We start from the raw sequence: 14,505 nt of genomic DNA, 5'->3' as shown, positions 1-14,505 counted from the left end.
TTACCCTGGGGGTTCACAACACATTTTGTTGTTGTTCTTGTTGAAAGGGGTTCAAAGAACAAAAAAAGTTGGGAACCACTCAACTTGAAATACAGAACCAAATGTGCATCCTCAGGCATGGCCAGTATCTTGATGTGTTTTGCTTCTTGTTCAACTATATATTTGTTATGAGGTAAGGTTTCTACTTGAGGGAGGGCAATTGGTAAGCAGTGACAGATTTAGGTGGGGGGAAAGCATCAATGAAGCATTTTAAAACAAAACAAAAAAATTGTTGACCTAAAACTTTTGAAAAATGTCTATATTCCTACTATTTGCTGATCTCTATACCAGCAGAAGAATGTTTCAGGAAAGTAGACATTTTTGTTTAATATGAATATAACAGATGTCCTCCCCTGCTACAGAACTACTTTAACTCTGAATAATTGCAAAGCACGTTTAGTTACATTGATGTGTAATGTTTATAATAAATCATTTAAAATGTGAAAAAAGGGAAAATAAAGGTGGTGGGAAATTGTTAGATAGCTATAAAAATTGAAAATAAACACACACACACACACACACAGACAAAGGGGAGATTTGGGTGGATGATTAATTAACCCCCAAGGGTCCAGTAGAGAACTAGCTGCTGAGGAGGGATAGGGGTTGTTGGACTGAGGTCCCTGGCCCCTTCCTTTGTATGGGCTGTCCAACACACTCCTGGAGGAAACTACAATCTTAGCTTAGGTTGGACAATTTACTCCATCACTTTGGATCCGGGTCACCCAAGAATGGAAAAGTCTAGGATATAGTTTTTTTCAAAGGGCTTACCACTAACATGGGACTCATTCTTTCCTTCCTTGCAATGAGCTGGGCTGTGAATCCTGGGTCAAAGAAGTGGAAGACAGTAAAAGGGATGGGGGAGGGGGAAGGGGAGAGGGGAAGGAGTGGAGAAAAGAGGAGAGAGATTTTTAGTTTTCCAGAAGTGAAAACCGAGGCACAGGCTAGAGACATAATGTCAAACGCTAATGGATCCATGTGAAGATTCCCTCCCATGAGGCCATCATAGTCCATCCTACATGCCCATTCTGGGCATTCTCATTCACTGGTTCCCCCTAAGCTTACCCAAGGGGGTCCACCAAACACGGCTTCCTTCTCTTTTTCTTCTGACATCCCTAGGACATCAGCTGATTCTGGTTCTAGCTGTCTGCCTAGCCCTCTTTTCCAGAGAAATGTTTCTCTGATATCCTTTACCTCTCTTTGTCTGCATAACTCCTTCTTGGGAATGTATTGTACCAGCTCTGCTACTTTGTGACCTTGGGAAGGTCACTTCCCATTCTTAAAGCTTCAGTTTCCCCATCTATAAAAGGAGGAAGTTGGACTAAAAAAAAAAACTAAGTCCCTTCCTGCTCAAAATCCTCCGACCCTAGGATCCCTCCCCAACCCCGCCCCAGGCAGGAGGAGAATTTCTGTCGGCAGAGGAAGTTGCTCACCTGGGTCACCTCCCCTTTAAGAGCTGCTCACCTGGACCTGGGCTCCTACCTGAGTGAGGTGACGCTGCCTTTGCAGGAAGGAGGAAGCGTCGAACATCTCCTCCCTGCTGCCCCTAGCAAGGCCTCTGCTCTGACCGGGCCCTGCTACCGCCATGTCTGCCTCTGCTGTTTTCATTCTGGACATGAAGGGGAAGGTGAGAAAGGGCTGCTTTCCTAGGTGTTGGGGTGTGAAAGAGTCCCGAACAGGTAAGACTTGGGGGGGTGGGGGTAGGGGTGCAGACAACCCTCAGACAAGTTCACTTCTGCTGGGCCTTAGGTCCAATCCTAGGAGCTAGGACTCCCCTCCCTCCCAGAGGCCCCCTTCTCTGGCTGGAGGAAAGAATCTAGATGTCTTGGGTGACCAGCCTTCTGAGCCCATCACTATCCCAGATGTCAACCAGTTGGTCAGGCTTACCTGAGGGAAAGAGAAGTTCCCTGTGAAGACAGCCCTTCCTCACTCCAGACCCTTTCCCTTGTGGGGGCCCCTCCTTCCTCCCCCCCCCACCCCAGGTGACCAGGTAGTCAGGCTGTCACATGGGTTGGGATGAAAGTGCTGAGCCTGCAAAGGAAAAGGGGGTGGAGCTAAGATTGGGGAGGAATTTCACCCCCTTCCTTCTCTCCCACTGACCAGCCCTTGATCTGCCGGAACTATAAGGGGGATGTGAACATGGCAGAGATTGACCACTTCATGCCCCTGCTGATGCAGAAGGAAGAAGAGGGAGCCCTGACTCCACTGCTGACCCACGGCAGGGTGCATTTCCTGTGGATCAAACATAGCAACCTTTATTGCATCCTTCTTCCTGCCAGGACCTTGGGGAGAGTGAAGTGGGAAGGAGGGCATCATGCTAGAGCTGCCTCTGGGTTCTAAAGCTTTGCCCATGGTCACATCTGCCTGGTTCCTTGTTCCCTGGCTTTGGAAAGGCGGATTGCGTCCTTGTCTATCCAATCTCCCAGACCCTCTAACCCCGAACCTAGGACCACTGATCTGGGGTCTTCAGACATTTTCTCATAGGATTCTTATAACAACAGCCCTGCGAAGAGGGCAGGGGAGGGAAGATCACCCCTATTTTACAGATAAAGAAACTAAGGCTCCTAGACATGAAATTACCTAGCCAGGACCACACTAAAGTTTTAGCGTCAGAAGAGGACAAGACTCCAAATCTAGTACTCTTTTCATTGCACCAAACCTCCTTTCCTCTCCTACCTTCACACTGGCCCTCAGTCTTTGTTCATAGGATTCAGAGTAATTTGATGTCATCTAGTCACCTTTCAGTCTTACAGAGAAGGGTTACTGAGGCTTGGAGAGTGTTACCCAGTAGACAGCTGCAGATTAGGTAATCAGATCCAAGCCTTCTGATTGGTTCCAGCACCCATGAGTCTGAACAAGCTCTTCTTTACCTGTAGCTAGTGACCCAGAACTGTGAGGGGAACAAGGATCCAAAGAGGGTAGTGATTGATGGTGCCCCGTGTCCCAAGGCCAGTCAGAGCCAACAGTGGCTGGGATGTGTGGTAGGGACCCCAGAGTTGGGCGGCAGAGCTGGCTGTGTGCTGGGGGTGGGAAGGCTGCAGAGAATAGGGGTGGGGGAAAGACCGCTTTCCTGTTTCACTCCCCCACCCCACCATGTTGATGCCTTTTCCTTGACCCCAGATTGGTAATAGTGGTGGCCACCACACTCAAGAATGCCAACGCTTCCCTGGTGTACTCCTTCCTCTACAAAGTTGTGGAGGTGAGAACCCTAGCCCCATTTTCTAGCTCCTGACTTTTTGATAGGAAGGGTACTGATCATTCTATTCTCCCTCCACCCATCTGCTTCTCCTCCCCAACAGGTATTCTCTGAGTACTTCAAGGAGCTAGAGGAGGAAAGCATCCGGGACAATTTTGTCATCGTCTATGAGCTGTTGGATGAGCTCATGGATTTTGGCTTTCCCCAGACCACGGACAGCAAAATCCTCCAGGAGTAAGTGGAACTGGGATGGGGGCAGCCTCCCCAGGGCCCACCAGGTCCTAGGAGCTTCAGATACAATTGTTATTTCCCCAGGACTCTAATGAAAGATCACAGGGCCACCTCTACTCCCCAGTCCCTAACATGCTTCATCTCTCCTTTTGCTCTTTCCACCAGCATAAGGAAGGCTGATTCTAGAGGCAAGCCGTGCCAGAACTGGAAGGGCCCTTTGTTATTTGGTCATTTCAGTCATGTCCAACCCTCCATGACCCCATTTGGGGTTTTCTTGGCAGAGATATTGGAATGGTTTGCCATTTCCTTCTCCAGCTCATTTTACAGATGAGGAAACTGAGGCAAGCAGGGTGAAGTGACTTGCCCAGGGTCACACAGCTAGTAAGTGTCTGAGGCTGGTATTTGAACTCAGATTCTTCTGACTCCAGGGCTGGTGCTGTATCCATTGCGCCACCTAGCTGCCCTGCAAGGGCCCTTAGCATTCATCTTTTCCAACCTCATTTCTTTGCCACTTTCTATTTAGGTGAACTTGGCAAGTGGTTTGACCTCCCTGAGCCTTAGTTTCCTCATCTGTAAAATGGGATGATCTCTAAGATCCCTCCCAATTCTCAGTCCATGATTCTATGATTCTATCTCCTGGGGAACAGAGAGGCCACCAGACGTGGTAGAACACCCTGAATTTGGAATTGGGGGCCTGCCCTAGAGTTCTCACTTTGTCCTTTGTCCTTTGTCAGCCATTTGACCTTGCATGAATCACTTCCCTTCTCTGAGATTATTGATTCATCTTTAAAACGGGATAATAATTATTTTACTACCCACCCCCTATAGCATTAGTGGGGGGAAAGCATAGTACACAAACAAAAGACATGGGATTTGTAGTAAGAGGGCCTTGTTCAAATACCAGCTCTACTAGTCACTACATCTTTGACTGTGGATAAGCAGTCACTAAATACATATTAAGTGCCTACAATAAGGCAGCACAGCGGATAGAGTGCTGGTTCTAGAGTCAGGAAGATGAGTTCAAATCTAACCCCAGATTCTTAGCTGTGTCACCTTGTCTACTTCAGTTTCCCCATCTGTAAAATGGGGGTATTAATAGTACCTACCACCCAGGGTTGTTGTGAGGATCAAATGAGATAATATTGGTAACATGCTGGAGGCCTTTCCAGGTGGGAGGTAGAGAGGGGACGTAAGAACATAGACCTAATTCCTTCCCCTTTCTTCCTCCAGGTATATCACCCAGCAGGGCAACAAATTAGAGACAGGCAAATCCCGGGTGCCTCCTACAGTCACCAATGCAGTGTCCTGGCGCTCAGAGGGTATCAAATATAAGAAGAATGAGGTTTTCATTGATGTGATTGAGTCTGTCAACCTACTGGTAAGCCCCTGGGAAGCTAAGGTTGAGGGTAGGTGCAATGGGGATTAGAATTATCACCAGTCAGAACCCAAGAGGCTGTCTGTCTGGGGGGTCAGGAATTATCAGTGGGTGGAATGGGGGGCAAGGTGGTGCTCACTGCCTGTGGCAACTGCTGTTAGGGAAGGGAGATGGGAGAATTGGGGTCTGTTCTCGCTCACTCCCACCCTCCACCACCCCTGCTGATACCTACTCCCCATTGGTTCAGGTCAATGCCAATGGGAGTGTGCTGCTGAGTGAGATTGTGGGCACCATTAAACTGAAGGTGTTCTTGTCTGGCATGCCGGAGCTGAGATTAGGTCTCAATGACAGGGTGCTTTTTGAACTCACTGGACGTAAGTTTCTGGGGTCTGGGGCCCTCCCTAGGAATTAGCTTCTAGTCCATCCTTGGGGGGAAAGAGATAGAGGGAAGTATCATAGACATCCCCTCAGCAGGTCTTCACTAGGCAAAGATTTTCAGTAGGACGGTTACGAAGGTTTGAGAGATCTAGAGAATGAGGGAGGAATGAATGGAAGTGGCCCTGGGTTGGAGTTACTCTGAGGATTTGGGTGGCATGACCTTGGAGGAGTGACCCTATAGAAGGTTGGGATGCTCTGGCAGGGAATATCAGCCTTTGAGGTGACTAGGGGTTTTAGAGTGATGAAAGGAGTAAAGAAGCCAAGGTGGTGTGGTAGAGATATCCTTGGATTTGGAGTCAAAAAGTCTGCCTGGGTTCAAGTCTTGGGTCTTCTGTTTAGTAGCCATGTGAACTTCAGCAAATCATTTCTTTTCTGAGTCTCAGTTGCTTCACTTGTAAAATAAAGAATCTAGACTATATGAACTTTTAACATATTGTATCATTGAAATTAAAGCTGGAAAGAACCTTAGATGATATCTAGTTCAGGGAATACTAACTTGGGGTCTATAAACTTGTCTTTTTTAAAAAATATTTTGATTATTCATAAAGATATTATTTCAATGTAATTTGTTTCCTTGTAATCCTATGTGTTTTGTTTTATACATTCGAGTCCTTTTTTTTTTTGGCTAGGCAATGGGATTAAGTGACTTGCCCAGGGTCACCCAGCTAGTGTCAAGTGCCTGAGATCAGATTTGAACTCGGGTCCTCCTGACTCCAGGGCAGGTGCTCTATCCACTGCACCACCTAGCTGCCCCGTTTTATACATTTAAAGACATTATTTTGAGGAGTTCATAGCCTTTCCCAGTCTGCCAAAGGGGTCTATGACACGCACAAAAAAGTTAAGAAATCCTGATCTAATCCAACTTCCTCATTTTACAGATGGGGAAACTGAGGCTCTGATAAGTAAAGTGATTTGTCCAAGGTCACTTGGATCAGACTGGAGACTTGAACCCAGGTCCAGATAGTATGTTCCAACTAAAACAACAGTTTCCTCTTCTCTGAGTTTCAGGCAACAAAAACAAGTCTGTCGAATTGGAAGATGTTAAGTTCCATCAGTGCGTAAGGCTCTCCAGATTTGACAATGATCGAACAATCTCCTTCATCCCACCTGATGGTGACTTTGAGCTCATGTCTTATCGGCTCAACACCCAGGTGAGTCTCCCCACTTAAGGAGGCTTTGGCCCCAGCCCTAATGTTTTTTTGGAGGTGTTGCCCGATCCCATGGCCTAAGGTTGAGCTTTTGGGACTCTTTCTCCCTACAGGTAAAACCACTGATCTGGATTGAGTCTGTCATTGAGAAATTCTCACACAGCCGCGTAGAAATTATGGTTAAGGTATGAAGGACCTTGGACTTCCTCTGCCCATCTTCTTTCCTGATTATTGTTCCCCTAACATGTTTAATGGAGTACAATCCAAAAAGATCTCTCCAGGCTAGAATTGGATGTATCTCAGAAGATGAAACGTACCAGGGATTAATGTAAAATCCTGCAGTTGGGCCCAAAAAATCAACTGGTAGAGGGATGCTTAGATAACAATTCCTGTGAAAAAGACAGACATGTTAGCGAACCACAGCCTTACTGAACTGATGGTGTGTCATGGAAGAAGAAGGAGAAGGAGAATTAGGCTTCATTAAAAGAGGTTTAAGGTTTAAGGTTCAAAATGTGAGAGGTGTTGCTCCCACTGTTCTCTGCTCTGGTCAGGCCACATCTGAAGCTTGTGACTGACATTCAGAAGTAAATGCATTTCAGGAAATACGAAATTGGATTGAATCCAGAGGAGGATAACCTTGGTGGTGAGGGGACTGGAGATCATATCATTACCAGAGTCCACAGAAGGAACTAGAGAATATTAACTTGGAAAAGAGAAGACATGGAGGGAGGGAGGGGATATCAAAATTATTGTCTTCAAATATCTAATGAGCGCAATTCTGGGGGAAAAAGGATTGACTTGCTCTGCTCCACCTTTGAGGGCAGAATGAGAAGGATGAATGGGTGCTGCAGTGAACCAGTCTGAGGTTCCACATCAGGAAAAACGCTTGCAATGGGAGCTGTCCAAAAGTAGAATAAAATCTTTTAGGAGGCAGTAGGTTCTCCATTACTAGAAGTAGGGAATTGGATGGCCACTTATTAAGGGAGTCAGAGGGGATTCATGCTTGGAGCACTCTCCCAGTCCTGGGATTTTGTGGGAGAAGGTTACCCAGAGGGTGTTGGGCTTGACCTGGCTCCTGAAGGACAGGGTGAGTTTGACTTGGGAAGGGTGGGAGAGGTAGGGAGCAAAATTGCAAAGACATTGTAAGATCATGTATGTAAAGTGCTTTACAGACGTTAAGGTACTTTATAAATGCTGGTTATTATCATCTCAATGAGGACATTTGCCTGGCTGGAGTGTGGTGGGTGGAGGAGGGGCGAGGTGGGGCCGGGACAGGTTCTGGGAAGATGGGAGAGATGACCGGTATAGAAAAAGGATGTAGAAACCAATGGGGAAACATCCAAGTCTGATAAGTCTCGGCTTCTCTCCCCACCTCTGCCAGGCTAAGGGCCAGTTTAAGAAGCAGTCAGTGGCCAACAGCGTGGAGATCGCGGTCCCAGTGCCCAGTGATGCAGATTCCCCTCGATTCAAAACCAGTGTGGGCAGTGCCAAGTACCTGCCTGAGAAAAATGTGGTTATCTGGAACATCAAGTCCTTTCCTGTGAGAGCTGGAGGAGCAGGTGGTGGGTGGGGTCAAGGGGCAGTGGGAGGGGAACAGCAGGGGTCCAGGGAAAGGCAGAAGGGGCCTGGTTGGTTAGGTATGGAGCAGTGGGAAGGGGCTGGACCCTTAGGAGGGGAGAGCTAGGAGCATGAAATGAACCTCCTGGGGCTCATTCAGCCAACCAAGTGAAGCGATGAGAACTTAGGGCTTGGTGTCAGGGGAGACCAGAATAGAAATCCCAGCTCTGCTATTTTCTATCTGTGTGACCTTGAACAAGCCCTCTACAAACTCTCTGGGCCTCACTGGCGAGATTCGAATGGAAGCTCTCTTGGGGGTCTGGTCCAGTGCTAAAATCTATATTCTATCCAATAGTCCAGGAGAGATCCCCTAGGGCACAATCCTATCCTTCCTTCTGCCTGTTTACTTGTCTACCTTCCTCAATATCCATTTGACCTTGCAGGGAGGAAAGGAGTACCTAATGAGAGCACACTTTGGTTTACCCAGTGTGGAGAAAGAGGAGGTGGAGGGCCGGCCTCCCATCTCAGTCAAATTTGAGATTCCTTATTTCACTGTCTCTGGGATTCAGGTAAAAGGGGGTGGGATTTGGGAAGGGGGAAGTAGGAAAGATGAGCCCGGGGCAATGATTTTAGCATTTTCCCTTCATTCATTCACTACACAAAAAAATACGGAGTACTAGGCTGGGTGCTGGGGTGGAGGTGAGGGCCTATAAAGGGTCAATCCCTGCTCTGCCCGTGCTTATGTATACAGTCAGATAAATAGGACATTGGGTATTACTTGTTTTAAGGCACTGAAAGGGTGCAAACATACTATATGAGCACGGGATAGTGGAAAGAGCACCAAAGCCCGGGTTTTAGTCTATGTGTGACTTTGCTCTTATCACTTTAATTCGGGGCCACACTTACTTCATCTGTGAAATGGGGCTAGAAGAGATCAAGGGTTCCTAACCCTTTCTGTGTCATGGACCTTCTCATGATAATGTTTTAAAATTCATAAAATGAAATACAAAGGATTACAAAGGAATAATAATAATAGCTGGCATTTATATAGCAACTAAAGATTTGCAAAGTGCTTAACAAATGTCAGGCAGCTAGATAGAGCCGACAGAGCGCTGGGCTTGGAATCAGGAAGACTCATTTATCTTCCTGAGTTCAAATCTAGCCTCAGACACTTATTAGCTATGTGACCCTGGGCAAGTCACTTAACCCTGTTTGCCTTAGTTTCCTCATCTGTAAAATGAGCTGCAGACGGAAATGCAAACCCCTCCAGTATTCTCGCCATGAAAATCCCAAATATGGTCATGAAGAGTTGGAGAAAACTCAACAACGACCAACAGATATTATCTCATTTGATCGACACAACACCCTGGGAGATAGATGGATATTCCGGGGCTAATGAAGTGACTTGTCCAGGGTCACACAGCTAGTGTCTAAGACTAAATCTGAACTCAGGCACTCCAAGGCCCAGTGCTCTGTGCACTATGGTGCCACCTAGCTGACAAAGGAAAACAATTATATTAAAATCATTATCAAAATTTGTCTAAAAAAAAAACCCATGGACCCCAAGTTAAGAACAAACCTCTGGACTTTCTGGCTCTATCATTCTGTGATTTTGTGTGAGAGAGTAGGTAGTTATTGGTCAGAGAGATCAAGGAAAACTTCCTGGTGGAGCTGGTCATTGAACCAGGAATTACAAGATGGGAAGAAATGTAATAGGCACAGACAACATTGTGAATAAAGAAAGATAAGAGGTGGGAAGGCACAATTTGTCTTCAGAGGCTGAGTGTAGTCTAGTTTGCCTGGAGCACAGAACACTTGGAGTAAGATGAGAGACACCTGGACAAGAGGGGAGTATGGCACCAGCTTGCTGAAGGCCTTAACCGTCCAGCAGAGAGGAGTTCAATCCATGGGGAACAGGGAGGCATACGACTGGACTTGTGTGAAAGAGTATTCTGGCCATGATATGAGGAATTGTTTGGAGGCAGGAATACATGTGTGATTGGATATGTTGTGGCTGGAGAAGTAGTTATTATGCCTACTGAAACAATTTTTCTTGTTATCTTACAGGTCCGGTACATGAAGATCATTGAGAAGAGTGGGTACCAGGCCCTTCCCTGGGTTCGGTATATCACCCAGAGTGGGGGTAAGAATACCCCAGACTAGGGGTAATAAATGATTAGGGGTATGATAGATGCGGCCCCTGGCTAGGTCTAGGCTTCTCTCCTTGGAGACCAATGCTACTTTCCCTGTCTTCATAGACTAAGGATATTGGGGGGGCACTAAGGATTGGGGGGTGGGAAGGGAGGAAAAGAGGGAGGAAATGAGGTGTTCCCACCCCTACTTCAAATCACCACTCTAAGACAACTATCCTCTCTTGTAGATTATCAGCTTCGGACCAGCTAGAAAAGAAACAGACCTTGGAGCAGCAAAGGCTGACATCTTACCCTGTGGACCCTCCTGCCCAAAGTTTTTTTTAAAAGAGTGTATTTGTTTGTGAGAATGAATGGCCCCTGTTCTTATATCTGAGAGGCATCCATCCCACCTATGACTGTGAATGGGAGGCAATCTTGTCTGCGTGTTTAGGGGGCAGCTTTGGCCCTCATCCATTTGAGGGATGCCTGTGGTCCCTGTTTGTGAAGTCTGCCTAGTCTGTATTTGGGAGGGTGGGCACTCATGGCCCTTGTTTGTGAGTCTCAGCCCCTTCATTATCCCCACTTCTGATCTGGGGACCCAAGCCTGGAGGCAACCTCAAGTAGCTGGAGCCTCTTAGGTGGGATTTTCTCTTACTAGAGAAGGTTGGGGGCGGGGGAAACAGGGGTCTGCTTAGAGCTCTCTCCTTCCAATTTTTATATGAAGTAAAGGTGGGGGAACTGATTTACCCCCCCCCCCCCCCCCCCCCCTGCCTCAGTGCCTTGTCAGGAGAGCCTGTTGTGCCTTTAATCCCCTGAGTTTTCCACCCTCTTGCATTCTGAGAGTGGGTTCTCTGTTTCTCCTCCCTATCTAGTTTTAGGATTTAAGATTAAAGAAAGTTGAAACCTGATCAACCCACTGCAGTGAGTAATCTGATTTTGCTTCACCTTTGAGAGGCAAAGGAGCAGGAGAAAGAGGGTGGCAGGGTCCTGGGGCTGACCTGGTAAGAGAAGGCAAGGATGCTGCAAGGGCAGATAGAACACGAGTCTGTTGGGGTGGGATGGTCCTTAGTAGGGGACCTATAATGGGGTGGTTAGGGTCCTCCATCTAGGTCTTAGGGGGTAGGGTTCTGAGTTCTGGTGTCATTGTATGTGAGGGTGAATGGGTAAGTCTTTAGTGTGGATATTGTTGGGGCAGGTTGGAAGGTCCCGAGTCGCGGTCTTTCTGCAGGAAGCAGCATTATTGAGGGAGGGTCTTGTATTCCAGCATGGGTGGGATGGGGGTGGGTTGCGGTCCTGGTTCTGGCAGTGTAAGAATGAGGGGTGACACTCGTCGTCCGGGCCCCAGGGCGAGAAGAGGACCGGCTCTGACCCTGACCCGGCTGCTGCTCCCTCAGTCAGTTACCTCGGGAGCCTCTTTCCCGCCTGCCTCTGGCATTTGAAACTGAAAACCCCGCCATTACCGGTACCCGGCCGGTCGCCTCCAGCCGACCAATCAGGAGCGACGCTGTGTGCCTCTGCTTGCGAAGGCACCCCGGAGACGTGTCACCATTGGTCGGGGTGGAGAACAAGGCGGGGTCTCGAAGGGTCGGGAACCGGGCAAAGGGGACCGATACAAAGTGTCAATTCGTAAGACAACAAATACTCCGGGTTCTGAGCGGCCCACGTGGGGGCGGCGGCTCCACCCCCTCACGTCCTCGCCTCTGCGGCCGCTGCTGCCAGAGCTCAGAGTGAACCCCGCCCGCTCAGAAGGAGGAGGGAGGGTGAGTTCGGGGGGGAGACCCCAGGGGAGCCCGGCCCCCGAGGGGCGGGGGCCGGGCAGGGCTGCGGAGGCGGAGGAGCCTTAGGAAAAGGAGTAGGATTGGACCTCCAGTTTACCCTCCCAGCCCCCTCTCTAGATCCTGGCTGACAGGTGGGAGGAGCCGGCTGGGGAGGGGTCCGCGTTTGGTTGGAGGCCGCCGGCTCTAGGAGAGACTGAGACGCCGGTGCAGCAGAGCCTGGGTCGGGCAGGCTCGAGGGGACGGTGGTTTGGCTACGCCTGCGCTGCTTCTGAACCTCTTCAGCCGCCAGGGGCCCACCGCTCGCCTCCCGAGCCTGGGAGGCTGGGCTGGGCTGGGCTAGGCTAGACTGAGCTGAGGGGCCACACTGCTGCCGGGAAAGGCCGTGGCACTGTACCCCCGGCCTGACCCCGCTCCGCGCTTACTCTCTCTCCTGTCGGATCCAGGCTGCCAGGCCTGTAGGTCGGAGATGTTGCTAGAGGAGATAAGCGCCGGGGACCGGCTCAGCGGGGCTGCCGCCCGGGGAGATGTGAACGAGGTGCGGCGCCTCCTTCACCAGGAATTTGTGCATCCCGACGCCCTGAACCGCTTCGGCAAGACCGCCCTGCAGGTGGGTCTCTACTCAGAGAGGACCAAGGGGGAGGATGGGGCGGCTGCTAGGGAGGACTGCCTGGTGTCCTGGCATGGGGGTGAGTGTGGAAGGGAAGGGGGAACTCACTTCACCATCCTGGTCTTCTTTCTATTCCTCCCTTTTAGGCCTGGATGCGCAGAGCCTCTCTACTCTTTCTTTTGCCTGAATCCAACACCTCTCCTCCTCTTGTCTCGACTCTTAGGTCATGATGTTCGGGAGCTCGCCCATTGCTCTGGAGCTGCTAAAGCAGGGAGCCAGCCCCAACGTCCAGGACGGGTCGGGCACCTCTCCGGCCCACGACGCAGCGCGCACAGGGTTCCTGGACACTCTTCGGGTCCTGGTAGAACACGGCGCTGACGTGAACGTGCCCGACGGCGCCGGGGCGCTGCCTATCCACCTGGCTGTGAGGGAGGGTCACACTGCTGTGGTCAGCTTCCTGGCCGGGGAATCCGACCTGCAGCACCAGGATGCCGGGGGCCTCACGCCCCTTGAGCTGGCTCGGCAATGTGGAGCCGGGCAGTTGGGGCGGATCTTGGAGAGGCACCTCCCTACCCCATCGTTGTGAATGTGGGGGCCCTTCAGCAACCAGGACAGCTGGATGGCACTTGGCACTGGTGGGACCAGCCCCAGGAATCCCCGAAACAGAATAGGGAAGGGTTGGGGGAGGGTCTGTGTCTCTGGGAGGATGAGAGTGGACAATTCTCTTCCTATTCCGTGCCCACCCGAGTGCCGAAGGTCTGTCGCCTCCCCGCCCCCCCCCCCACCCCGAGGTATGGTTTGTTGGTGTTTATTTGTGTGGTTATTTTTCCCCTTCAGTGTGATGTGAAAGTTGGGGGAGGGCAAGGGCTGCAGAAAGCCGACTGAGCAAGCAGAGACAGTCTAGGACTCTTGGCCCTAGCCCAGCTCCTGGATACGGCAGGGAAGGTGGTCTGATAAACGGTTCAGTTCTGCCCCTCTAGCCCCTGCCCCTTCCCTTCAGGCTGGCACAGCTCACGCGAGCTCCGGGCCTTTTGTGATGATCTAGGGCAATGCCCTGGCTCTCTCACTGTCCCCTGCCTGGTCCAAAGTTGCTGGAGGCTCCATTTTCCTCCCACACTTCAACCCACCCCCGCCCCAACACCTCAGGGGATTTCTAGGTTCCCAGAAGCAGCTATCTTTTAGCAAAGTCACCTCAGGGGTGCTGTAGAGAAGAGAAGGACACTACTTCCTTTTGCAAACCCAGGAACACAATTTAATTTTGGGGGATCAAAATGAGAGAATGGTGGCGGGGGAGTGTTCCGTTTTCTTTTGTTGAAGGCCTCTTTCCAGCCTCTTGTACAGTTTTTAAAAGATTCTATTTATTATGCTTTCTGAAGAATGTTGTGTGGTAATTTAATGTTTTTAACCATTAAATTAATATTGAACATTCCTTGACGGACTAGCTTCTGCCGCCTGTTTTTTCTTGGGGGGGGTGTTGAGGGAAGGAGGAGTATGGTGGAAGAGAGGGGCTCCATTTTTTTTGTTTGTTTGTTTTGTTTGTCTTCAGTGCAGCACCCAGAGAAGGGGTTCAGTCATTATTTGTACCAGGGAAGGGAGGTGGCTAGCCCTGGAGGGCGATGGGGGAGGGCGGGGTGATTCCCAGGGTCCAGCTGGGGTTGGGTGGGGCAGTGGTTTGGGCATCGGGAACGGAAGGGTGGCAGGAAACCGCGAATGGAGCAAGAGCCCCCAGCTGTGCCCTCCGAGTGGCGCTGGGGAGGAGCCAGGACTTCCCCCCGCACCTAGGTCCCAGTATCCTGCACCTCTGGACCAGCCAGCTCAAACCAGCATTTCATCTCTGAGCAGCTACGGGAGCAGGATGAGGGAATGGTTAGGGTCTCCCAGGCCCCCAGGGATGGGTAGGAGGTGGCGTGAGAAGAGGCGGGGGGGGGTGCGCGGCTGCGGAGAGGGGCGGGGCTCCCACTATGCTGCCCCTTTAAGACCTCCAGGTAGGAGGAGTCTGCGCCGGCG

General features: G+C 50.2%; 2 protein-coding genes across 5 annotated transcripts; both read left to right on the top strand.

The window, feature by feature from the left end:
* The first annotated feature begins 1,533 nt into the window (after positions 1-1,533).
* On the top strand, positions 1,534-11,021 carry AP1M2 (adaptor related protein complex 1 subunit mu 2). 4 transcript variants are annotated; one of them, XM_027857783.1, is made up of 12 exons: positions 1,534-1,663; positions 2,140-2,296; positions 3,168-3,235; positions 3,336-3,466; positions 4,694-4,841; positions 5,086-5,212; positions 6,285-6,427; positions 6,538-6,609; positions 7,806-7,964; positions 8,425-8,550; positions 10,049-10,124; positions 10,362-11,021. In XM_027857783.1, exons 1-12 carry the CDS (start codon positions 1,622-1,624, stop codon positions 10,382-10,384), a joined length of 1,272 nt encoding a protein of 423 aa, XP_027713584.1. In that variant the 5' UTR covers positions 1,534-1,621; the 3' UTR covers positions 10,385-11,021. The 4 variants fall into 4 exon arrangements, with proteins under 4 accessions (XP_027713584.1, XP_027713583.1, XP_027713586.1 ...); XM_027857782.1 differs by having other exon boundaries at positions 6,279-6,427; XM_027857784.1 differs by having other exon boundaries at positions 1,644-1,715; positions 6,279-6,427.
* An 871-nt stretch (positions 11,022-11,892) lies between these two features.
* CDKN2D (cyclin dependent kinase inhibitor 2D) lies at positions 11,893-13,907 on the top strand. Its single transcript, XM_027857786.1, has 2 exons — positions 11,893-12,498; positions 12,722-13,907. The coding sequence occupies exons 1-2, from the start codon at positions 12,358-12,360 to the stop codon at positions 13,082-13,084; spliced, it is 504 nt and encodes a 167-aa protein (XP_027713587.1). The 5' UTR covers positions 11,893-12,357; the 3' UTR covers positions 13,085-13,907.
* The last annotated feature ends 598 nt before the right edge of the window (positions 13,908-14,505 follow it).

Source organism: Vombatus ursinus, unplaced genomic scaffold (assembly GCF_900497805.2).
Source record: "Vombatus ursinus unplaced genomic scaffold, bare-nosed wombat genome assembly UNPS02012319.1, whole genome shotgun sequence".
NCBI lineage: Eukaryota > Metazoa > Chordata > Mammalia > Diprotodontia > Vombatidae > Vombatus > Vombatus ursinus.
The sequence above is the reverse complement of the archived record's forward strand: the minus strand, read 5'-3'. Positions and strand labels throughout refer to the sequence as shown.